Consider the following 26,027-nt stretch of genomic DNA (forward strand, 5'->3'; position numbering starts at 1 on the left):
TATTTACTAACAATATTTATTATTTATTTTAAAATCCTTTACATGAAGCTAGTTGTCTCGTTAGTTAAAATTAAAATGTAAACATCTTTTTTTTAATCGAACAGCATTAATAATTGTCTTAATGTTTACAAGTCCGCAAAACAAAGTAAGAAATACAAGTTAATACTTTATTTTTAATTAAAATTATTTTAAAATAATTTGAGTTTGAAACAATGTGACGTTTTTGGCGAATGTTTGTTTCATAATAATATACGATATTTGGTCTTTGTTTGTTTATACAGAATACAAAACGATAGATAAAAATGACTAAAAAAAATTAAAAACTTTAAACAAAAAATTCAGTAAAAAATAGTTTTTACTTTGGTCTTAAAAAGTTTTTTCTTGGATACATGTATAATTTTCGACATTTAATATTTTAAATTGTATTTTTGTTTTAGAATTTAGTTTATGTATTAATCTAAAAAAATTTTTGTACAAAGATAAGTCTAAACAATTAAAATATAGAACAATAAATTAACGATGGATACCTTTCGACGGTGAATACTTACCGATAGTAGAGGTCATGTCGGTAGAAAGCAAGAAATAAATTCAAAACTCACTTAACTCATATGCTGTTTGAATAAACATATCTCTTTTGTATTTATTTAATCATTAGAGACATATCAAAACATCAAAATAAAGTATCAAATACATATCAAACGCTTTAACAATAAATATCTATAATAAAGAAAAATAAATTTTGTGTCTCATTTTATTAATATTTTGTTTAAAAAAAAGTTTTTATTGTAATAATCTAGTTTTTTAATCAGTTTCTTACTCCAAATTAAAAAATATCGTTTTTATCATCTTTACACAAACCACTGTGTGTCTCACATACTGTGTTACCCATTGAATTATTTCGAACAATTATAGCTCGATTATCATCGCAAATTAATTTGCGTGTTTGTCAACTATAAGCTGCTTATGAGCAATTTTAATTAATGCAAATATTTTACATGATTTATTCATTTCAGCTAAGAATTGACAAAGGATGGGAATTATCAAATGCTGTTTCATCGCGTGTTGTTTATACGCGCGCGACAATAATAATTTATTTAACGATAATTAGATTCAAGTACATTGTATTTCAAAATATTCATTAATTTAAATATAATTTATTCTTCATTCTCGAATTAAAAGAGCGAAGCGTATAGACACACTAAATAAATAAATAAATAAATAAAAAAGTATATATATATATATATATATATATCTGCAATATTAAATTTGGGAAATCAAAATCCTGTTAAGCTTAATATTCCCGCAAATAAGTAAATATAAAGATATAATTTTTACTTTTCAACACTAAAATATTAAAATTTATTCTCCCAGAGCAGAAACTATATTTAATAAAATCTCATTTTCCAATAATTATATATCATAAAAATAAGCATTATTCATGTTGCAAAATTATAATAACATTAAATTCTGAATCTAAACTAATAAAATATTTTTTCATTAAAAATATAATTTTTTAACTCTGATTTCTTTTTTGAATCACTTCTCTATGATGAGTTTTAAAAAAGTTTTAATTTTTAAAAAAATATTTTGCATTTACCGTAACTTTGTTCACATATTTGTCAAAATTACATAGTTTCATTAATTTTATTGTTATTTTACTTTCTATTCGTATACTAGAAGGTTGAAACTAAATAAAATTACTGTTGAAAATCATCATTATGATGTACTCTTTAATAGGAGTGTAAAACGCGAACGACTCCATAATACGAAGTAAAGAACAAAATATTACGAAAGGGAATAAGATTAACATTACTTATTAAATAACATATTGTCATTATTTTCTGCGATAACCATCTGTTATTTATTTATTAATTTTTTAATTCTTTTCTTGAAGAAGTTAACCAGTTTTGATTTAAAAAATGTGGCTGAGGTAATTCAAACATCATTTGTTCTTACAAAGCTTTTTCCTCGTAAGAAGTGCTCTAATGACCGGAAAAAAAACGATAGTTCAATGAAGCAAATACAATGAATGAAGGTGTACTTCCTATCCCAATTTTCTATCTAATATGTGATCGAGCATTGTTACAGAATCAAAGCCGGTTAACTTCTTCAAGAAAAGAATTAAGAAATAAATTTATAAATGATCATTATAGGAAATAATGGGGATCATAAATTAATGAGGTATAAATAATAAGTCATATTAACAAAAGTACATACTTTTTATTATTTAAAAATAGCATTTCTAGTAAAGTCGTTTTCTCCTAATACAATTGTAAAATGCGCGTCGCATATAATTACATCGGAAGCGCCGCACAATTATCATATTCTAATGATTAGTATGCGCAATAATTAACTGTGTTTTCGCAAGTACGTGAGTGCAATAAATATTTAAAAAAGTGGAAAAGAAGACGTTGGACGCAATGACGGAGCAACTATGAGGCAAATAAAAATTGACAAAATAAGCATTGAAAATTAAATTAGTTTACTTTAACATCTGTTAGAATAATTATAAAATATTAATTATAAAATATTGTCAAGATCTCTGATAAATGATCTTCTTGACTATAAATTGCATAAACTTGAACAAAAATAACTGATATCGGAAAAAATAATTTCCCTATTAAATTCCGATATATACACAATGCACTTTCTTACGTTATAATAAATAAAAATAGCATCATACAGCGTCGCGTGTAAGATTAAAATAAGACTGCAGACTCAAAAAAGAAATGCATAAACGTTAAAGAAGTTCTAGTGTTTGGCCAAATATAAGATAAATCGGTAATATACGTATATGTATAATACGAAAGTTAATTATATCAACAATAATTAGATAAAACTATGTATGTTATTTTGACACCAAGGCATAAATAACACGTAGTCTCGAACATACTGACCAAACTTCATTTTCTCTTTTTTATACTTTTGAGTGATAAAAGTACATAATACCAAAGATGTTTAGTTAATTGGTATTAACATTAAATGAGTGTCTTATAACTTTTATTTTTACATTTTTAAAATATTTAATGACCTATAAAATTAACTATAAAGTTATCAAATTTGCGCACGAAAATCTCGTGCCAGTTCTTAAAAGCAATTTTCCATGTTTATTTGTTTCAATTTAATAAATTTGTAACCAGATATCATTCGCATATCTAAATACCTTTTACGAAGCTATCATTTGCACGCTATCTGGTCGCGACAGGTGCACTTGATACGCCGCAAAATCGGCGGATAAGCGCGTAACGGCAGCAGAGGTGCATCGCGCGCATCGCGCATAACCGACCGTCGAGAGAGAAGGAGAAAGAGACTGCAGTTAAGAGGGCCCTTATCCTCCCTCGGAGAGCGTCGAGCGGAGAGAAACTCGCGATATGACACACATCGATCTGCCGTGGCTGCGAGTGCGCATTGGCTCAGTACACGAGACGCTGCGCCGTGCCGCGCCGCTCCAGCCGCGGGTTTTCAGCGTGCCACCCCATATAAAACCGTGACCGGGGTCACGACGCGATACCAACAGGTGATGCCGAAGAAGGAGGAGGACACTCCCTCGAGCGGCATCTCGTCGAGCGTCTCCCTCGAGTCTCTCCGCCGCCGACGAGGACGGTGATTTAATATCGCTCTCCCGAGCCTATCGCTCGCTCTGTACCCTTACGGATCGCCGACCACCAGCGAGGATCCCACGTCTAGCTGGACTCGCCGCCAGAGGATCCACTTGGTACGGGCGGAAATGCGGGAGAAAATTCGGGCGAGAAACGTCGACGAGAGACGCGGCGAAAGTTTCGATCGGTCGATGATTTAGTGAGCAGGCCGGTTTCATACAGTGCTACCCTTACTACGATTCTCCCGACGCAGCTTCCCGTTCTGCGCCCGTTCTACCCCCGACGTACTCGGGATGTAGTTGTACGCGGTTGACACGAGCGCGGGATCGGACGTGGGGACGTGCGATGATCGAGTATTTCCTTCCACGCGCTGGATTCTGACAAGGTGAGCGACTTTGAGATCTTTAGACAACGACGAGAAGGGTGGAGAGTGATCATCAAATCTGTATACGTGTATACGCAGTACTCCTTTAAATACTCCAACTAACCCTTCAATTTTGCAACGAAGTTGTTGAAACTTGAAAATATCTCCGACCCGTCTCGTCTATTCTGTTTTGACCTACTGATATCGACTGCTGTATAAATTGAAAATAAACCTTTCGAGAGCAACTCGAGAAAAGATTTACGAAAATAGATACTCGTTTGGAGATACGGAATACGAGAGCAATGAGATTACACAATTGCGACGAGAAGATCGAACGGCGCGCATACGAGATGAGCGCAGTAGCAAGAATACAGAATTCTTTCTCAGAGATGACGATATTCCATTAGCAGAAATACATTAAAGGCGTTTTATAGGAATATATATATATATATATATATAAAGGAACCCAAGGAGCATTGTATCCAGACAGGATATTTCACTGTTCAACGGGCTGCACATAACGGACTCATCTTCACTTTATACGTGAAATCATTGATTTCCTCTTGTCACTCCGCTTTCAAAGCCCGGTTGCACCGTATTCTAACTCGTTAATAACCGAATCCTGATTTCAACACAATTTTTCCCTTTGGTTCGCTGACCCCAATAAGGCTGTCGAATATTGTATAACCATCCGAGATCCCATCTGAACATTTAATCTCGATCGATGTAGTTTCTTCAGCTGCGTCGCTATACTTCTGAGCGAGCAAACACGCACAAAAACTCTTTCGCTCTAAGTGAGTACGATCGCTTCGATACGAGCTAAATGCGATAAATTAAACACACCAGTATCAATACAAGTACATCGTGCATTGCAAATCGTACATTCGACAAAAAGTTGTATAAAGCGATTTGCCAAGATCGTTTGCATTGTCACGCAACCGACGACGTTGCGTTCAAACAGTCGAAAAAGGGGTCGCGATATTCATCTTTAGAAAATTCGATTCGGTTTAATTATATCGCGCGAGATGACGAAGGTGAAATGACGAGACGCCCTGGATATCATCGTGTTTTCTTAGTTCGCCCGCGCAACACGTGTCGGAATAAAAATAAAGCTGCGTCAATGCTCTCGGTACGGTGCCCAAAATTCCCGAGTTTATCGCGCCACATCGTTGATTAGCTGTTCGGATTGTGCGTCTTTACCGCGCTCTCACGGAGTAGAGTTCTTGATAGAACCGCCCGTGAAACTTTAATAACGAAACATTAGAGCGAGGATCCCCGTGTGGGCGGCACGTTAATTCCGATGGAGCTTTGATTCAGGCACCTGGGCTCATCAGCAAAGAGAAAAGTCAAAGGTAGACGATCACCGTCGGAGCGCAATTCCCCGGGCGCGAAACGCGAAACACGAAACGCGAGATGCTGTGACAACGGAGAAAGAGGAGAGCGGGAGAGGAAAGACAGGTGAGCCGTAGTAATTTAAATAATTCTTTAAGTAGCTTTCCTTGCGCAAATAAAAATTTCAGACGTTTGAGAAAGAGATAGGAGAAATGTTTTAGTAGCACCGGTTTACAAAAGCGAGACGCGGCGCGCGGAGATGACATAAATACGTATATTTATGTACTATTCTAGATAGTACTATATAAAGACGCATATGTACATACATACAGTACGTGAAAATGGCAAGATAAATGATGAAAGTCGTACGCGGCTGTGCGCAAGGACTCTGCATCAAGAAGATTGCATTACGAGGAGTAATTAAAAATGCAAATTCATTCACGGCGCGACGCGGCGGGGCAATAGAGATCCATTAAATCTCTCGTCGTATGTACTTACGCGTGTACTTCCATATTCCCCGAAGCGATGCGTGGAGAAGGTAAATACTGTAATAAACATATATGGATCTCTAGGTAGGTAATCACGTAGGATATACTGCAAACAGCACACTCTTTTGCTAAATATAAAGATACAACCTTCTGTTTACGAATCTTTATTAACCCTCCACAGACTATTTTTTACTGCTTATTCAGGCTATTTGAGTCACTCGTAAACAGTTGTATTTTTCAATCTTTTGCCGCTCTAAAAAATCTGAAAATGTTCTGAAAATTTCTTTTAACATTTAGGAATACGATTGTATAATATAACTACGTTAATGTTTTTTGTACATGTTCAAAATTAAATTTCTTTTTACAAATCTTTATTAATCCTCCACAGATTATTTCTTTTACTATTTAATCAGACTATTTGGGTCACTGGATAAACGATTGTAATTTTTAAAATGTTTTAAAGCTTTGGCTCTAAAAAAAAATCTAAAAAAAATTCTGATATACCTTTTTGACGTTTAAAAATACGTTATGCAATTATATAACGCAAAACGTTTTTTTTTTTTTTTTTCTTTTAGTACATGTTCACATTTGAGGCAGAATCAGCAAAATGAGAAAAATCATCTGACGTCTATATGACCCAGTTAATCTGCAGAGGATTAATAATGAAAATTTTGCTATTATTGATTCTAAAGTACCGCCCGCCTTTTTTTTTAAGCCAATTAGGCCAAGAGAGTTCTGCTTTAAAATACATTTCATTCGAAACTCTATTAGAGCGAAAGAAACGTCCGACCGTTGATTACATCGATATCCGTAACGGCGTAGGCCGTATTGGAAGCTTTTTATCCCGTTCTTTTCGTGAACACTCGGCGTGAATACTGGGTGGTTTGCTTCGACATACCTCAAAGGATTAAATATAGACCGCGACCTCTCTATATATGATATTAAGAAATAGAATGTAAGAAATAGAATGTATACTCACATTCGACATATTTATATAAAATAGGATAAAATAATATATTATTATACTATAAGATGATGCCATAAAAACGAGATAAAGAAGTATTCTTATACTGTATTCATGTAATTGGAATTCGTAAAAAAGTTGTGAGTAATATTGACAAAATAATCATCGTACTTCCATACAATGGGAGAAAGTTACCAAAATCGCACCAACCATCTCTTGAAAATTCAACCGCTGTACTTATACAGTTCCTTTGGGATTATTTGAATTATTTAGTACTGATATGACGCTTTATTACACTCGAGACGTTAGGCAAAACAGGAATTTCATTATTTACGAATTTACGCTCGTAGAAAAATCATGTAAAATTGTAGCATGAAAAATTTTTCGACATATTTTGTAGCTGAGTTGCAGAATAGGTAAGATAAATGGCCTAGGTTTTGAAATTTTGTAATGATCTCAATACTGTTAGAATTAAATTAATAAAATTAAAATTCTTTTTTAATTCTTCTTTGTAAATTGGAGAAATAGAATTTTATGAAATCTCCTAAATCGCACCATGACGTTGTTTAGATTGCAATTTTGACTATCGTGATATAAATAATGGTTGTGTTTTTGCAGCGGACGAAAAATGTCCAAAAGAGAATACAGAAAGTAATATCCAGAATCTATGAATCGTGCTCTCAGAGAGTAGAGACCGTAAAATAAGATTGAATGAAATAGAAAGGAAATATATCTGTAAAATAATATTTTGTGATATTATCGGAATGAGGTTTTACGTAAAATGGAACGAGCTACTGTAGACTCCGTGAACGGCAGAGAATCATTGCGATTTTATCAACCTGTAGTGCGATTCAAAAGACTCGTTCCTCAAACCACTTACAAGCTTATCAAAATTTCTTATTTTAAAAAGTTATAATGATGCAACAGAATTATGGAAAAAATATATAAGAAAAGAAAAATATTACATTTTATTATGTAAAGGACATAATAGGGGAATCTGATTCATAATGCTAAAGAAAAAAAACTGATCTTTAGAAATTTTTTATAATCACAAAATAAAGTCGATCTTTTTAAAACTTAAATAGTGATTTGTTGAACATTTGACAACAATACAAAATAACTTTTTTATTTAAAAAATGAACTTTAACATTAAGTTACTTACAAATCATCGTCGTGTTTCGCCACCAGAATTATAAATTAGCGTGCATTGTGGAGCCTCTAATTCTTGCCTGAAACAAGAAACCAAAAGTTTTTTTAAATTCCATATCATTTTAGTCTATAAACTAAAAAAAAGAACAAGAAAAGGGTATAAAATTGTGGAATTTTAAAGAAAAAAACTATTTTGACTTAAAAAATTCATCTTATTTAAAAAATGTAAAAAAATTGTTTAAATTTATTTTTTATAAACGTTTTTAGTTTATTTAGAATGGTTGGTAACTATTTAATTAAAAAAAACGCAACAAGGAGTCAATTGGTCGAATAGTTCTGAGTAATCTTGCATGCCAATTTCAAAAAAGTGTTTTTCTTAAGAAAACACGTTTAAAATTTTTGCTATCAAAAAATAAAAAAGAACATGTAATTTTTGAAAACTTACTAGTCGGCTATTCCAGGCCCATACAACAAGTCTTCCGCTTTCTCATGAAACTCGTTTTACTAAATTTGCTGAAGTCTACAAGCTGTATGAGCCTCTTTTGTATCGCTTAGTTGGCGCTGCTTCTACCTCGTAATTCGCTACTCATACTTGTTTGCAAATATTTTACATTGTTGGCCAATATTGATTTCTAGCAACTGCATTATTTTTAAAATGTTAGAATAGCATTCATTAAAAACATATGCAGAAACTCAGGTAGCAATTTCAATAACTTTTTCAACGAAATTCAAGTATTTGAGATGCAAGATAATAGAATTAAAGATGTAGTTTGAATTTTATATGTACCCGACTAAACATCTGGTTAAAAGATCGTCCTTTAAACGAAGCTTTTTATAAATAGAAACAAGATATTTTTCGACAATAATACCGTAGGGATCGCAACGGGAAGCACAATTCGCATTCTTGCAACGCGTTCTGTGAGATACATATTTGTTCCGCAAGCTTCAAAAATATATGGTATTTTATTTCATAATTTTATTTTATATATTCTCTGAGAGTACTACTTATTTAAAGCAAAAAAAAGTAATCAAAAATTTTGACCCTGTAAACCAGATTTTCCTGTTGAAATATTCTTCATAATTTCTGAGTTATAGGTAAAAATTGAAATGTAGTGCGATAGCTTTCCCCTACAAAAAAAAAAAAAGAAAACACTATGTATCGCAAATATTTCCAAGCGTCAGCTTTCAGAGAAACCAGAGTAATACCAAAAAAAAAAAAAATCATTTACGAGATCTCTGTTAGCTCTCTCGATAGAAATCTCGTACGGCAACGGTTTGGAAAACGATTGAGATACCGGAAAACTCCCGGGAGTGCAGCGTTTTCTCGCGATGCATTATTCAAACGAACTGCTTTGGTGGATCGGAAGTCGGGCTTTGATTGGATAAGGAAGAACACGCGGTGTATGTACGACAAAAGGTTGTGGTTATGCAAATGGAACTCAAGCCGAGTCGGTCGTTATGGTAACCAATCTGCTGCACAAGCCACAAGCATCAGAATTCATTATTTATTTCACGGTAACGTGAGGACATTCGTGAGAAACGAGCACAGGTATCAGATTTTAATAATCCAGATGGATGTAAGGGCGAGGCTGCAAGTCGGAAATACTCGACGTTGCCTGAAATTGCGGATAATTCGATTGCTTCATCCTTGAGAGGGGAATGAATCATAATATAGAGTGAAACGTGAGCCATGATAAAGTCGATATTTTCTCGGCTCAACCGCTCCAAAATGATTTACACGTGTACACGTGTTGAAATAAGAATCGAATCAAAGAAATGAAGAATTCAATTTTATGAGGGAAAGGGCGCTTAAGATTGAGATAGACAGATTTGGAAAGACATCTACGAAGACAACCCCTTCTCTTCCCACCTCAGTTTATTGCGCCGATTTTATTTTTATTCTGTAACGTATATACACAGTAAAAAAGAACATTCTTATTTTAAGAAAAATTTTTTTTATTTTTAAAGTGTTAAATATTGAACTGATTGTACAGAATTAAACAGATCGACATATTTCCTTACATGAAGAAATTTGTACAATTTCATGAAGAGAAATACATTTTCATTATTTAATAATATTTTTTATGAATTGAGAAGAAAAAATATCAGACAAAAATTAATAATATCTTCCACTAACAATATCTTGAAGAATAAAATTTTTTGAATACGATTAGTATCAAAACAATATTATATTGTGTTTTTTAAATAACTATTATAATATTGAAATAAATTTATACGTTTTAATGAAATTTTAAATTATTAAAGCGAGGCTATAATTTTTTGTTTATATACGAAACAATTTCTAAATAGAATACGATAGCTTTAATTCGATATTAATGTTTGATACTACTTTTTCTGTGTAATCAAAATTCTGATTAAAATAAAACGCGAATAAACAAGCGGACCTTGGTCAATGTTACGGAGGTAAAAATTGTGAACGGGAAACGCGCGTGTTTAGACACAACCGCTTAGAAAAACATACATAGCGCCAGATACTCTATCAACCACATATTCTCCAATGAATACAAATTCAAGCGCAAAAATTTCATACATCTTATCAAATGATGAGAAATTAACAATAATAAACGGCTACGGCCTTTAGTTATGATGTATACGTTAATCTCAATTTTGATTAAAGTCAACTGCAAGCAAAGTTGTAGTTATCTGTATACACTTTAGAAGTTTAATTCTTACAAATCTTTTTATCCTCAGGCGCTCCTATAACTCTCTCTGAAACTTGGTTTTTCCAAGTTTGAACTTTACTACTTGCAGTGCTGAAAGGTTGCGTAATAAATCCAAGATAGTTTGTATTTATATTCCCGCTTATACAATTCTATATAAAAGAATTCCAATTTTGAATAAATCTCCCAACAAATGTCTTTTAAGAGATTTTATTTGTATTTGTCAGATTAGAATGAAATCTTACGAATTTAATAAAGAAAAAAATGCGCGACATTCTTAAACAGAAAGATTTGTCAGGATTATCGCTAGCGAGACATCTATTGCAACATCTCGCACGTTATACATGGATCAATCCAATTTAAGATATTGAAACGTGGAACGTTCTCCCGAATCGGTCGCTACGCTGTGCGGAATGAAGTGCGAGAAGCAATCCGACGGAAAGCAGTTTCTCGGGAGTCCGTCGGATCGAATCGCTCTGAAATAGCAAAGTGGAGTTCGTAACATGCAACTTAAGTAGGCTTGTGCACGTGCTCTTGTAGATAGACGAGGAGCAAGAGGGATTGTGATCTATATCGTTAAATCGCGACTATTCATCATCCTGCACGAGATTTCGCGTTGTATTTAACGCGAGTATAACGATACGCAGAGCTCTACCGTCGAAAAGTACTATTGAATCGCGTACGTGACCATCTCGATTGTTTTTGATTAAATTATATTTAATTAAATTGCATTCTATAAATTTATTTTATTTTTTCTACCTACGTATATATGCATTTTGTTTATTTCTTTTTTTTTCCTTTTTCTCTTTTTCCGTGAAATTTAAAATTTGCTTGCGTGATTTTTTTTCCGCAAAGAAGCAGAACTATATGCTATCTGTCAATTTCCAAATTTATATATTTTGTTAAAGGTACATCGTTCACAAATTTTGGTACGTTTAAACTTTTTAAGCAGAACAAACAGTCATCACATCAAAATGATGATTAAAAGTCATTTTTTATATACGATTCACTTTAATGTCATTTTCACGTTGTGTCTCGTTGTTCTGTTTGAAATATTTTACAAAAAATTATGTATAAAAAGTCTTTACTTAATTTTAAACAAATTTATGCAAATGAAACACGTAACAAAACGTTTTTACTCTTTAATTTTTATAAGAAGTGAGGTTTTACACAAAAAGTTTAGTATCATTGTGGAAAACCATTATATGAATTGTTATAAAAAAGCATTTTAAAGCTTAAAACGCTTATTTTAAATTAACTTTTTGTTAATTTTTGCTTGATAATGTTTTATCAAGTTACAACGCTTTAAATAAAAAAAGAAAAATATTTCAAAAATATCAATTATCGATATTGGGGAATTTAGGAACAAAATATGAAGACAAACTAAAATAAAAAAAAAAGTATATTTACAGCACACACTTTTCTCTTTAAAATACATTTTTGTAAACTTCTGAACGTTTTTTTTCTTTTTATCGAGATACCTTTCGTGAAATACGAGAACATTTAAAGCGTGCTGAAATTTTTTGATCGTAGGTGTAGGTTATCGAAAAATTATTTAATATAAAATTCTCCGCTCCAACGATCTCGCCGACGAGAAAGGCAGATTTAAGAATACAGGCACGATGAGCTACTTCGGCATTAGCGGGCGTTCGAAAGAGGGGCTTACAGCCGCTAAGAGAGCCTGTCAAGCGAAAATGACCAACTTTCGAGACGTTAAAGAAGGATCGCTGCTGGAACTGTAAAGAGGGATTTTTGAATCGATAGGACGCGCGCGAAGTTTCGACGTTGAAAGACGAAATACGGCGAGGCACAGGCGTACGAACAATGCACTTCTGCCGCATTCGCCGTACACGAAAGCGACGCAGTCAGATAGCTCTCACGTACATATTGTGTTCGGCTCCATGGCTGCGAGTGGCGTAAGCGTGGTTAGACGTGTGGTGTACGAATGAATGTCCATGTGCTGAAAACCAGCACCCGACGGCGACGTTGTGCGCGAACGTCAAATTAAAACGACGTCACGAACGACGGCAAAACGTGACGAGAGAACGTATATGTATAACACCGCGAGTTTGGAATTGCTAATTAACAAACTTGCATGTTATTAGTCCTTTATTTCAAATCAAATGTTGTTTCAAGTTACCAATTAAATAAGAAAATAGAAATAAATATAAATTTTAAGTCCGTACGCGTAAAAATGATATGACGTCGTTCTTTGTGTAATTCAGCTTTGTAGTCTCTTTTCTTAATCACAATCTCTCTCTTTTTTTTATAATATTTAGTTGAAACCGTTTACAGAATTCGGGATCGTATGTTTCTGAGGCCTAAGGATCTGGAAAACGTGAGGGTAAGCAATCTAATAAAAAATGTAATGTTCAGCGTGAAGATAGATCTAGGTCCCTCAGCTACGTTATAAAGTCAGGAAGATTTAAATAATAAGTGACTTACGAGTTTATTAAAGAATCGTTCGTGTTTTTATTGCTGCTGTTCCAGAAATAATTTACATAGCATACGAGTTTATTAAAAAACCACTAGTTTTCATTACTATTGCTGTACTATTACTAAGATCTAAATTAAAAAAAGTTTATCGGACACCGTGAGTACGCAAGTGTACGAAATTTTTAACAAAAAGATCAATTTCTTAAAGATTTCTTCCAGATTGGCGGTATCTTAAAGCGGTCAATGTTAAATAGGTGCATAAAAATAGACTTATAATATCCTATACCGATAACATTTTATATTCATCGCGAGATAAGATTAGTCGTTCCTATTATCAATTGTTCTATTTTCAGAGACACGATGTAATTACGTTGCATGTTATGTAGTACAATAGTATATTTTAAAAGCGCAAATTAAATATTTTATCATGTCACTGATATGATCAAGTTATGATAAGGTATTGATTAAAGCAAATTTCTTTTGATGAATTATTAGGACGTCTTTAAAATTAGATAATTATTTTTCTCATTTCCTAGACTTCAGAAATATGTAGTGGAAAGAACTTTCTAGGAAAACTGTGTTTGTAAAATACTTTATATTATAGCTAACCATTTAAATTTTTAAAAACTTTTCAGAAAATGAGACATGTATTTGATCGATTGCTTTGTGGAATATTGCTATGTAAGAAATTTTTGAAATAAGATATTATGTATTTAGCATAAAGTAATCTATCAATATTATAGTGCCCGTTAAAGTAATAGTATTTTTATTTAGCTAATATTAAACGTGATATTTGTTTGGATCTATGAATTGTCAATTATCAGTTTTGATAGAGTATGGTTAATATTAAAAAATTAAAAAGTAACTTAAAGATAAAATTAAGTCTCTGTCATAATTTATTTGTAATCTTACGAACTTTTGCAAGCACCTAATTCAATATTTTATATATTTATTGTGTAGAAATATTTGCAATTATTATAAAAGGTCAATACTTTTAAAAATAAAATTTGTCAAGTTTCTTAATCGTACTACCACAAATTTTATTACATCAATATTAATGTAAGACTAATAAGAGATGACAGTAAAATTAATAATTAATATAAATAAATTAATATAAATAAAAGAGAATATTTAGTTGCAAAAATAAATTTAAGCCATTTTTATATTGACATCATTATCTTTTTATTATTGTTACTTATTAATAATTAAGTATTTAATCTTATCTTGATAAATTAATAATAAAATAAGTATTAGTTAATGATTCCTAATGTTTAATTACTTTAATTCTCAAATTCGACACTTTTAAAGACTATTTAGATGTCCGATTAAATCATAATCTTTTGCAACATGTCTATTACTATAGTTATTAACTTTCCATTAATAACAATTTAATTTATTTTTGTCGTATGTAAAAATAAATTAAATTGTTATTAATAGATGATTAATAATTATAGTAATAGATGCCTAAAACGTCAAGTTACAATTTTCAATGTTTATTTGAATATAAATCAATAAATAAAAAATAGAATAAAAAATAAATAGTACGCATTTGTCAAAACTTTCCTAATACTTATATAAACATGAAATCTCAAATTTTCTCTTTCTCCTCGGTGTTACAATATTAAAATAACAAAAATCATTTGTTTTTATGAACACACAGGATGCCACAAGGCAGCACTCACTGGCAGGGGACGCAGAGAAGAGCCTACGGGCCTGGGGCTAATTGGAATGTGCAGGTAGATTCTCATCGCTTTTAACAAATTTCGAAGTACTGGTTATAGTAGTTATATACCGATGTCACGCGAAGCTGACTCTTTTCTTTATCAGTCTCGTTAGTGTAATTATTAAACAGTAGATTGATCGGTAAGAATATTAGAGAGAGAAAAAAAGGAGGAGAGAAAGAGAAAGAGAGAGAGAGAAAGAGAGAGAGAGAGAGAGAAAATCCTATAAAGTGCATATGTAGAGAGCATGTACGTAGATATAACATATTTCGTATTTTAATCATCTCTAGCACGTTTACAAATTTCGCCTGCAGAAATTACTTCCGATGCAGAATCCGCCTCAGTGGAAATATACGCAGATTTCATGCGAACAAAAGCAAACTATAATTGTAGCTTGCTGGCAGGCTTACAATTATTATTGCTGCTGAAAGAGAATTATTATCGCTCTCTGCTAATAATATCTGCACATTATTCTGTAAATATATAAAGTATCTAGGCTGAATAAGCCTCACTCAATTTATTTTATTTTTTAAAATATCTATAGAGAGATCCTGGGATACACCTCTATTTACAAAAATAATGATACATTCTATATTTCAAAATCTTTAATAAAATTAGATACTTAATAGAGTTTTAAAAAATTAATTAATTAATACAATTAAAATCGAGAGAAATTAGTATATGATCAAAGCAACATTGTAATGCAGAAGTAATGTTCTTTGTGTGATTTTACACACAATTTCTAATTCTTTTGAACTGTGTGCCGTTACTTTTAATTTCATAGCTTTTAAATTAAATCAGAAAAGTAATCACAGAATTAAATTGACGATCAATTTAATATTACTGATGCTAACTAGCATTTCTAAAAAATAAATTAAGTGAGACTTTTATTAAGTGCAAAAACTATTACTATCTTAGAACTATTCTTAATAACACACACTTGTAGAAAAAAATTTTACAATTGTTTTCTATAATTTGTCTGAGATAAAATTAATTATCCTAACATTATACTATCACTATACAATAACTTAGATAAAAAAGCAACATAAGAGTACGTCGCTTGTGGTTACCAGCACCGAGAAACGCTACCGTGCCAATACACCGTATTGTAACATCGTAAATCGTTACGATCGATTTAACGGCGCCGTGTAAACGCGAACGTGTGAACGTTTGTCGCTGGATAAACGACTGGACCATCGTCCAAGTTTATTAGCTGTTAACGACGGCAATTAAATCGAACAGGTGGTGAGAGGCAAGGTGTCAACGCGATGCTTGTGGCACGCCTGCAAAGCTCTCGGAATTGGGCTGCTGCTAATGCTTTTAGGAGCTTGCATGGCGACCATAGGTGAGTAGAACTACTTAAATTAAACATCGATCTATGTATATGGAAAAGCACTGTTCCGCCTTGGCCTCTAAGCCACTAATCGTTTAGAACGTCTATTCAGCTGACACAGCCATTTCAGTACAAATTAATGTGTCTTGAATAAAAATTAATTGCTACTTTTTGCTAATTATATGCCATATTTCCGTATAAAGAAAAAAATGTGTTTAAAGACTAAAATATTTACTTGGATTAAGTGAACATTTGGTAATTACTTATTGGGAAATTATTATTGGAAAAAAAAATATTTTAGTTTTTTAGAAATTCTTTTTTCTCGGTGCGATTTTTTATTCAAGCAAATTTGTTAAAAAGAATGGCTGTACCAGCTTAAGATTAAAGTTAGAACAATTATAAAGAAAAAAGCAAGAAACAGCTAAAGCAACAAAATCTAGATTAGAGCCATTAATTAGCAAAAAATACGTATTTAAATTTAAATTTTCTTCTTTTTTTGCAACTGTGCTACTTTAATCTTAATCTAGCACATCCATTGTGTCTTTTAATAAAATAGATAGAGCAACTAATTAGCAAAAAATGGCACTACAAAAATATATATTTAAACTTTAATTTCATACTTCTTTCTTTATGATTGTGCTAATTTTAATCTCAAGTCAACATTTTTAGCGAAATTGCTGAACCAACCAAGTCGGAAATAGAGTTAATTAGCAAAAAATAGCAAATAATTTTTTTTTATAAATTACATTTAACTATGCTGAAATGGCTATATCAGCTTAATAGACATCCGTTTAGAAGCTTTTTGCAAAGAGCACTTAGGAAAACAATCCTTTGTAGTCCACAAACAATTTCTTTAACAACTTTCATTTAAAAAAGTTTGGAATGTTATGTTATTTAATAGATTTTAATATTTACGAGAAAATAAATAGAATATCTTGCATTTTCTTAATGTTAATAATTGTCTCAAAATATTCATACGTGGACAACAAGGAGTTTATCTTCTTTCTTTTACGCTTGCAATCTGCTTATACCTATGTGCATGAACCAAAAATTTTAATTTGATATTTTTATATTTTTAAAAACAATTCCACAATTCTATATAAATAAAAATAATTATTTTTAAATATTTAGCAGGATGTCGAATAATTTACAACATTCAGATATTTTACAAAATTTTGTAAAATATATTGCTGTTCTCTTGAATATAAAAAAAAACTATTTCATCGGATATATTATATTGAAAAGGATTAAGCGGCAAAAATGTGATATAACGGAACGAGAGATGGAAGTGTGTAAAACAAATCTCTTTGATGTTAAAGCATTTCACAAATGAATTTTATAAATACCAACTTTAATCTTTAATTTAAATTTAAATTTTTAATTTAAATTCTAATTTCAATTTTAATTTTAATTTTCAATTTTAATTTAAATTATTAATTTTCATTGCGTAATCCACAGAGTTTTGTAACGTGTCGAGTGCAAAGTATCAAATTACAACATTTAAATTAGCATCTTTTTGCCATTTATTTTATTTTTCTCATTCCGTTATGTGCTCATCATTGCACGTGTGATGGAGAATAAAAATATATTCTTTTGTTTCATCCGATAGGATATTACGCGGATCAGCTGTCGGTGGCACAAGAGATCAGAGGTAATATTACGGTAAAGGTGAAGAATGAGTCGCGCGGGTTTCACCTGAATAATCTGAGCTACGCCGGCCCGGTCGTCATGGGTCTGGGAGGTAATAGTAACATATATTGCACAATTTACCAGCGCGATACACTTTGTTTGACCGAGCGACTAGTTACACGACACTGATCACCTTGAAACGGTAACTACGCGATAATAGATAGGTGCACTACCGCAAAATGCACATAAACGTGCCCTGGGTCGTATATATATGTTTAATAGTATGTAATGTTACGTCATAAATAACGTATACATATATTGATACAGTCGTTACATAACATAATGTAATAAAATTCTAAAAAGAATCGTATGAAAATTAATTTCTCTCGATTTTTTGTAAAGCAATTTTTTGAAACGGAATTAATATTTCGTCTAAACCAAAGTTTGCAGTATAATTCTCTCTTGTGTAGCACGTAAAATCAATACCAATAATATATATTTAATATATTCAATATATATACGATATCATGTGTCGAAATATTAGCTTCATAAATGCTCTCTCACATTGGATCATATGATCAAAGATAAAATTACAATTCTAAAAAAAAAAACTGTAAAATTGCATGGATATATTTTGCACGAGGAGATAGAAAGATAGAAAATAGCTACAAAATAAAAACAATAATGTAACGGATATAGAGCAGAAAATTGCAGGCGAAACGCGAAAAATGTGCAATATACTGCAACATTGCACGAACGAGAACACTCGATAGAAACAAAAAAAAAAAGATTGCCCCCAGAGAGATTTGAACTCTCGACCCCTGGTTTACAAGACCAGTGCTCTAACCCCTGAGCTATGGAGGCTCACGCTCGGATACCGCCGAGCAGTCTCAGATAGAAGTGCCACGTAGATATCATCTTATCTACATCTTTAATTACGTTTATATTAACAGGAAATATATTTTCAGAATATTCTAAGTTGCGTTGTAATATCAATCAAATTTTAATAATATTAAATAAAAGATGATATAATTGCGTAATAATTAAATTATAATTAAACTATATAAAGATCACGTGTTGTAATTAAAACATAAAGTCATGTAGTGAAATAAAACTTCATAGATTACATTTTTGTTTTATATGCTTTAAATTATTTTAAATAAATTGTTCAATTACGTATAGAATCTACTTTACTCAAGCTTACTTAACATTTAAAATTACACTGTGTGAAAAATTAGAACTTCCTTTTTAGACCACAAACCAAACAAAATAATTTGTATTTATCATTTTATTAATAAACTCTGTAAATAAATCTATAAACAAAATTATTGTGTTTTATCATATTTTTGAGAAAATTAGACAAATTATCAAAAGAATGGCATCGTTTAGCTAAAATAACTCAAAAATATGAAATGATAGAACAATTTCTTTCACGCTTTTAGCAATCAAATATCTATAAAAATCACCTATGTATTAACTGCTTTTTTGCAAATTAAAATTATTATAGTTAAAATTAGTTATTGATTAAAAGAAAAAAAATCCGCTTATGCAATTTAAACACCTACATGTAATGATTTCTGAAATTGCCGATCATAAAAGTATGGTCAAAATTATTATGTAATTTGTTTGAACAATTATTATTTAAAATTTAAACAATGTTTGAAAATTTTAATTTCAATAGAAACTGGTAGCATCATTAAATTCTATAAAAAAAAACATAAATACTATATTGCATTTCCTATTTATTTAAATAATTATAGTTTACATATCATATTTGACAAATTTGATTATAAATTCATAACCAATAAATTATTATGTGCAATTATTTAAATTGCATAAGCAGACCAATATTGTACTTTTCTCTTTTAATCCATAACTGTAAATTCTGCATAAAGTCATTAATATAGGAAACGATTTTTATTAATTTTTGATTGCTGAAGACAAATTTGTAAATAAAATTGTGCTATTATGTCATATTTTTTAGCTATTTTAATCAAAATGCGATTTTGGACATGTTTAAGTTCAATTTTCCGTAAAATGTGATGTGACAAAGCAACTTTATTAGCGAATTTATTTTCAGCGACAGAAAATCTATAGAAATTATTGTGATATGTATAAAGCCACATTAAAATCGTGACATAATAAACGAGAAATAACACGCACAAATTTCTTGTGTGCCATTTGTAAATAAAAAGAATTTGGATAAAACAAAATAATGAAATCGCTTTGAAACATTTGTAAAAATAGGTTTCAATTATCTTTTTCTGCTTTGACAGTCGGTAAATCATAAAAGACACGTGAAGTGAAGCCCATTCAGGCAGGAAAACACACAGACAGTTATACTGAAAGAAATGAAAAATATGCTTTTATGTATAACATTCAAAAATAACTTTACTTGTAGCTCATTTTTTACGAATTTGTTAAATACGAAATAAATTACATTTTTACAAAAAGAGCACATAAAACGAAATGGCATGCAAAACAAAATTTCATTATTAACACGTCATTTTGCATGTCTATTAATTCTAATTTTTTCCGCGATACTACGTTACCACTGTCACCGCGGAGTTCACGGCCGCCTATTTGGGAGCCTTTAATCCGGAGTTCAATAATGATACGTAAATATAGGCCGTAACACAAAAGATATCATTTTGCTGTACACAAACGATATTTTCAGGCTTCATTGTAGTAGCTGCCTGCGTGATGACTTTCGAGGCGCGTGACAACGCGGCCAAGGTAGTACCGGCTCGTTATCGCTTCAACCAGGGATCAACGGTAAGGGGTTCAAAGATCCAGCGCAACAGAAGATCGACTTCGAGCCAAACAACAAAGTGGGACCACCAATTGGGCTTGTTTAGAGTGAACCGCAGTCCGAGTCCCAGTACGCACGAAGTCTCCAGGAAACAGCTGACAGCGGAGTTCATGCAGTTTTCCAAAAATCTGCAGGAAAAAGGCGTTGCGCACTCCATAAAGAAGAGCCCGAGCGCACCAACATTAATCGACAAGAAGTCGCCGCGCCGAAGATCGCCTAAATACGCGGGTTGCTCACTACTTAATCCAGAATTGCTGCAGAGACATGCTCTTTCGGTCGACAATCCAAGCTACAGCCCGCATCAGGTAATTAAAAATAAAAGAAAATCAACGTTTTGCAAAAAAAAAGAAATAAAACCTTGCGCAATTATTTTAAGGATATTTAGAACCTATGTTTAAAATAATAGAAATTTAAAAAAATGTACAGATTGTTCTCACATATATAGAGATTTAAAAAAAAATTCAGAGTCGATTCAGTGAAGCAATCAAAAGTTATAAAAATTTTAATTTTCAACAAACACACTCATAATTTTATAGAAACGTATAATCGCGATTCAAATAGCTAAAATGAAAAAATAATAGGAGTTAATTTAAAGTTTAAAAAAGTATAGTTTGAATATAGAAAAATTATTTGAATAAATAATTTTGCATTAAAGCGCAGAATAATTAAAAAAAAATATTAAGGATGTACTGCAGCAAAATATGGCTTCAAGAACTATTAAATGTTAAATACAAACTAGAGACCCTTTAATAAGAGTTGCAATACGACTCCGACTTTGTAAGAAGAGTAGTAGTATGGTCAAAAAAAAAAAAAAAAATGGAAAGCAAAGTGTGTCGTTTTGTGTTAAAAGTGTCGATTGTGTTCTTTAAAATGAAAGCAACCAACATTTAGAAGAAACACGAATATAGGTATTTGATTAAATACGTCGGACCAATCAAAAGTGGTCCTCTCGTGTTGCGACTGTTATTAGAGGGTCTTTAATACAAACTAAGTTTTGCTTTCTTCTTTGCAGCTGATTTCACGATCGAACAAATTTCTTTTTTGATTAAAGAAAGAAAAAAGATAAATCTAAGTTTTTAAATTTTAATAAATTTTAGTTCGTAATGTACAGCCAAAGCATCCTTAACATAATATCAGTTGTATCATTTTTTATATGATAAATTTTAACAAATTTTGATGGCTCTTTTTGTCTCAATAAGTGTTGGTCTACAGCCTTATCTTAAGAAACTATAGTCTCATAAGGCCGTAAGAAATTAACTAATCACAGTTGAATGTAAGAAGAAAAGACGACTATGAGTAGTCAATTTCTTACAGCTTTTTAAAGCAAATTGTAGACCAACATTAATAATGCGAAAGTAATCAATAATCCTCTTTTTTTAAATAATTAACAGGTCAGCAGAGAAAGTCTGGAGCATCAAAAGATGAGTGGTAGTCAAGCCTCAATGGCGATGGATCTACATATTCCGAATAAAGGTCCCGTTACGCTCAAAGTGAAGGACCGATCCGACACAGCGAGACGACATCAGCTGCTTCGTCAAACAAAAGTGGAAGACGTCGAGGAAGTCGATGAAGTTACGCGACCACAACCCACTCTCGTGCACTCGCCTAAATTGCCAGGTGGCTATATATAAATTTAGAATGTCATCACTCAGATATGTTATCATCACTACGACATCGTCAATAACCAGATACTTAAAAAATATCAAAATAAAAAAAAAGTAGCTAATATCATTTAGTTTAAAAACTATGAAAATTAAGTTTCTTTTGTCTGCACGAAATGCACTGTAAGGCATATTAAACTTTATTCGAGCAACCGGAGTCCGGATCTTATTCACTTTTATGGACCAAGAAGATTGTCTTCCGTTCATGCCAGACCAAAGGAGGTTGCCCGGATAAAAGATCAACATGTCCAAATATCAATAATCATAAACGTCTCGATCAGGTGCCTATTGCAGATATCCAGACGATTTCGTGCCAAGAAAAAGAAACTCGATAGACCTGAGATTATTGGAAGAGTTGACGGTAGTATCGAAAGAATTTAGTAAGGCCTCGCCACGAGACTTCCGTAAAACCTCCTCGCCAAACTTTCGTAAAATGTCCTTCGATAGAATCGGGGGTGATCGTCGCTTAGACAGAACGATGGGATTTCGAAAAGCCAGCCTCGAGTTCCGACGAAGTCCAGATTTTCGAAGAGGAGATTACAGGTAGCGAAAAAAATTTCAGATCAAATTTTACAATCGTATTTATTACATTTTATTTCATCTATTTTATTGGTATTTATTTTGACGATTATTTTTTGTATTTCTAACACGCGCAAGTGTATCAGAAATATTTATTTATTAATTACTTGCCGAACGGCTATTGTTCTACATATAATCACGAATTTTAATTTATTACGATCTTAACTCTTAAATTGTAACGTTCGAAAAAATCACACTATTGGTAAACATCGGTCTGACAGACCACTATCAGGTTTTTTCTAACTTTATAACTTCCTTGTAATAAAAAATGCATATTCAATTATTCTGAATACTCGTAAATGAAAGAGGCGGAGAAAGTTTTAAGGAATGTTTTAAAGATGTTTTAAAGATGTAGAGATTAGCAAAAAGGTCTCATATAAAAGGTGTCTCTAAAATCTGTAGAACCGTGCTTTATCCGCTATATTTCGGAAACGGTTTAAAATTATGAAAATCCGCAATATTCATACATGTTTGATAATTTTGAGGGGTTTGTCTTTAAGGAAGAACATAAGTAAAGAAAATTTTTGGTACAAAGCGGAGATTGATACGTTGACCCCTACTATAAGTTTAGTTCGCCTTTTGTGAATGTCAAGAAAATTATTGACAAGTAAAATTTCAATAGTGGTCTGTGAGACCGACGTTACAGTTCAAGAATTAAAACAACAATAATAAATAATAAAATCCAAACTTATTTTAAATGAAGAATAAATCATGTTTAAATACTTTTTTTTTAAATAGATAGTAATGTGGCTTTAAATTGCTACTTTATTTAGTTTGTACGTAATGTTATACATTGTAAGAAGTTTTATCATTCTAAAGCTGCTTTATTTTTCATCAAACAAGCAACGAAAATGTTCTAACCGAATTTACAGGAAACTGTCGATAGATAGATTCAGTGTCGATTGCACCCGGTACGTGTTTGACGAAGCAGAGATGAAGTCACGAGCGAGTAGCGGAGAGAGCTTGCGAAGGCAATCGCGTCATCCTAAACTACATCATTCTAGATCGGACGACAACAGACGGCGATCCTTCGACAGGCATACGAAGGATCCTCAGTCGAGTCGGCACTCCCTAAACACTCAGGCCGTTATGGAGGGTTCCGGGTCCGATTGCGAGCCAAAATATTTTACAACGGTGTCTCTCGACACCGAGGAAAGCCGCGGCGACAATTCCGATGAAAGTCACGTGGTGGACATCGAGGAGGCGAATGCTAGCGCTTTGTCGTCCGAGGGGCCTGCAGAGGGTGACATGCTGCTCGAAGAACCGGAATTGGAGAACGTCACGGAGATCGACGTGGAAAGCTCGGGAGATGATCTCGACGACGATGGAAAGACCGAATCACGTAGATCGGCGAGCGAAAAAACAGACGCGACGATATTAGGACAAAATCCCGTAATTACCGCCGACGACGTGGACTCGCAGATGATAGATGAGGAAGCGGCGTATAATTCGGAACAAATGGAGCAAAACGAGAAACAAGAAACGACTTTGTACGTAGAAAATGACGAGGTGTAAGGCGGGCGGAAGAAATTTTTGAGGATTAATGACGGACTCAGGCTATTCTGGGGAAAATAACGATGATGACATTTGCGAAGCAAAGAAATCGACGGTGTTCAACATTGCTGGTAATGTTTCTTCGCAAATGTGAGAAGATCACGCAAGAATTTGATGACGACTGTCGATCGATAGCGATTGTCTTCGAATGCGACGTTACGTCATGAAACATATGCTCAACGACTTAAAACTTAACACACGGCATAAATAAATAAAAAAAAGAAAAAAAACACACATGAGATCACGTACGAATTGCGTTTTGTAACGAGACAATCATTTTTTTTTTATCAGCATCTCGCTTTGCCTTTCGCGCGAAGGTAACGAGGGTATAACGTTTGCCACACTGATGACAAATAATTGTTACCGACAAATTTTGACGTAGCGCAATACCGTAGACGGTAATAGACCTAACGTAAAGCATAAGATTCGTTGAAATGCAAACGTGTGATTAACCGTACTAAAAAAGTTTTTGTACTTGTAACAAGAAATATAACGTTCACCTGTAAATACGTTTCAAACTAACTCGTTCGAGCGTTTGTTGATGTGTCAAATCTCCGACGAGTCGGAGGGATATACGTAGCGCGATTCAAAATGAATCTTGTATGGTAGAAAACGGTGTCATTAGAATAAAATGTCCCAGACGGCGCGTTTGTTCTCAACTCTTAATACTGCAATAAAGGTAAAAATAAATAATTTGCTTATTTAAAAAAAAACAAAGGTTACTTACTTCAAAATGATAATTTAATTTTGTTGCGTTGTTAAAATGTGCAAATAAGTAAAAAAATGTTATTTTCTACTGAAAAATTTAAAGTGCACTTTATTTTTACGTATACATACATATATAAATGGAATTTTAATTCGTTACAAATTTACTGAGGTATTTACGCAGTTAATAATATAAAGTACATAGTAAAACATGAAGTAAACCTTACATATGTATACTTCATGAATATCTATCAAAATTGGCAATGTTTTGATGATGAAAGGCAATCCTGTGAGGAATATATTAGCCGTAATTGTATTTATATATACACATATGTTACTCTTTACACAAGATTCATGCATTTATATGGCACAATTTTCTCAAACGTAAGCAGAACGCTGTAATCTCTTCGACGTGAATATATTTGAGAATCGATATGAAAGAAGCATTTAAAAAGGATAGACTTAAAGGCAATTTAAAAAGGATGCAAATCAATAAATTATGCTAAATAACAAAATGTAGAAATTATTTATGCAGTAAACATTTTTATTTTATATGAATGCGTTATCTTCTTCTTTATACTATTATTTATTTTACATTTTTAGTTTCCTATGAACATTTACGCTTTATATTTTTAGTGAATGTGCATTGCAATGCACATTCTCTTACGCTCTAAAAACATTGATTCGTATCCTTTTTAAAAATTCGATCAATTTGATGTGGTCTCCTCTAGCAATAAAAAAGATCCACTTTCGCATGAGGTCCATAAGATATACGAGAAAAAGTTTGATATCAATTCATCCGTTACACACAGTGAATTAAATATTAAGTCATACATATTTTTCATAGATAATTACTCGACTAAAATATACATGTTTTTTATAAAGTATATAATACAAAGTTTAATATTACTTTTAAAAAATAAATATAATATTTTTGGATTTCAAAAATGATTTTTACATATTTATTGTATAATATTTTTTCTTAATTGTCATTTTGTTATTGAATGGAATATTTTAACA

At 32.1% G+C, this 26,027-nt stretch overlaps 1 protein-coding gene and 1 non-coding gene across 5 annotated transcripts; one reads left to right on the forward strand and one right to left on the reverse strand.

Moving 5' to 3' along the window:
- Nucleotides 1-3,412: 3,412 nt before the first annotated feature.
- On the forward strand, nucleotides 3,413-25,003 carry LOC105205243. 4 transcript variants are annotated; one of them, XM_026130740.2, is made up of 10 exons: nucleotides 3,415-3,984; nucleotides 5,281-5,421; nucleotides 12,873-12,921; nucleotides 14,674-14,749; nucleotides 15,977-16,079; nucleotides 17,677-17,808; nucleotides 20,374-20,813; nucleotides 21,900-22,125; nucleotides 22,451-22,712; nucleotides 23,621-25,003. In XM_026130740.2, the coding sequence occupies exons 4-10, from the start codon at nucleotides 14,675-14,677 to the stop codon at nucleotides 24,261-24,263; spliced, it is 1,881 nt and encodes a 626-aa protein (XP_025986525.1). In that variant the 5' UTR covers nucleotides 3,415-3,984; nucleotides 5,281-5,421; nucleotides 12,873-12,921; nucleotide 14,674; the 3' UTR covers nucleotides 24,264-25,003. The 4 variants fall into 4 exon arrangements, with proteins under 4 accessions (XP_025986527.1, XP_025986526.1, XP_025986525.1 ...); XM_026130741.2 differs by lacking the exon at nucleotides 12,873-12,921 and having other exon boundaries at nucleotides 3,414-3,984; nucleotides 23,621-24,263; XM_039450333.1 differs by lacking the exon at nucleotides 15,977-16,079 and having other exon boundaries at nucleotides 3,416-3,984.
- Nucleotides 18,488-18,560, reverse strand: Trnat-ugu. The gene has a single exon. It is a non-coding gene; the product is annotated as a tRNA-Thr (tRNA).
- Nucleotides 25,004-26,027: the final 1,024 nt, after the last annotated feature.

This window comes from Solenopsis invicta, chromosome 6, assembly GCF_016802725.1.
Source record: "Solenopsis invicta isolate M01_SB chromosome 6, UNIL_Sinv_3.0, whole genome shotgun sequence".
Lineage (NCBI taxonomy): Eukaryota > Metazoa > Arthropoda > Insecta > Hymenoptera > Formicidae > Solenopsis > Solenopsis invicta.

Excerpts from the sequence above, each read along its gene's own strand:
- LOC105205243 (XM_026130742.2), top strand. The coding sequence starts at position 14,675 with ATGCCACAAGGCAGCACTCACTGGCAGGGGACGCAGAGAAGAGCCTAC. Across the intron at positions 22,126-22,450 it reads GCACTCGCCTAAATTGCCAG|GTGCCTATTGCAGATATCCA; the intron begins GTGGCTATATAT and ends CGTCTCGATCAG. Across the intron at positions 22,713-23,620 it reads TTTCGAAGAGGAGATTACAG|GAAACTGTCGATAGATAGAT; the intron begins GTAGCGAAAAAA and ends CCGAATTTACAG.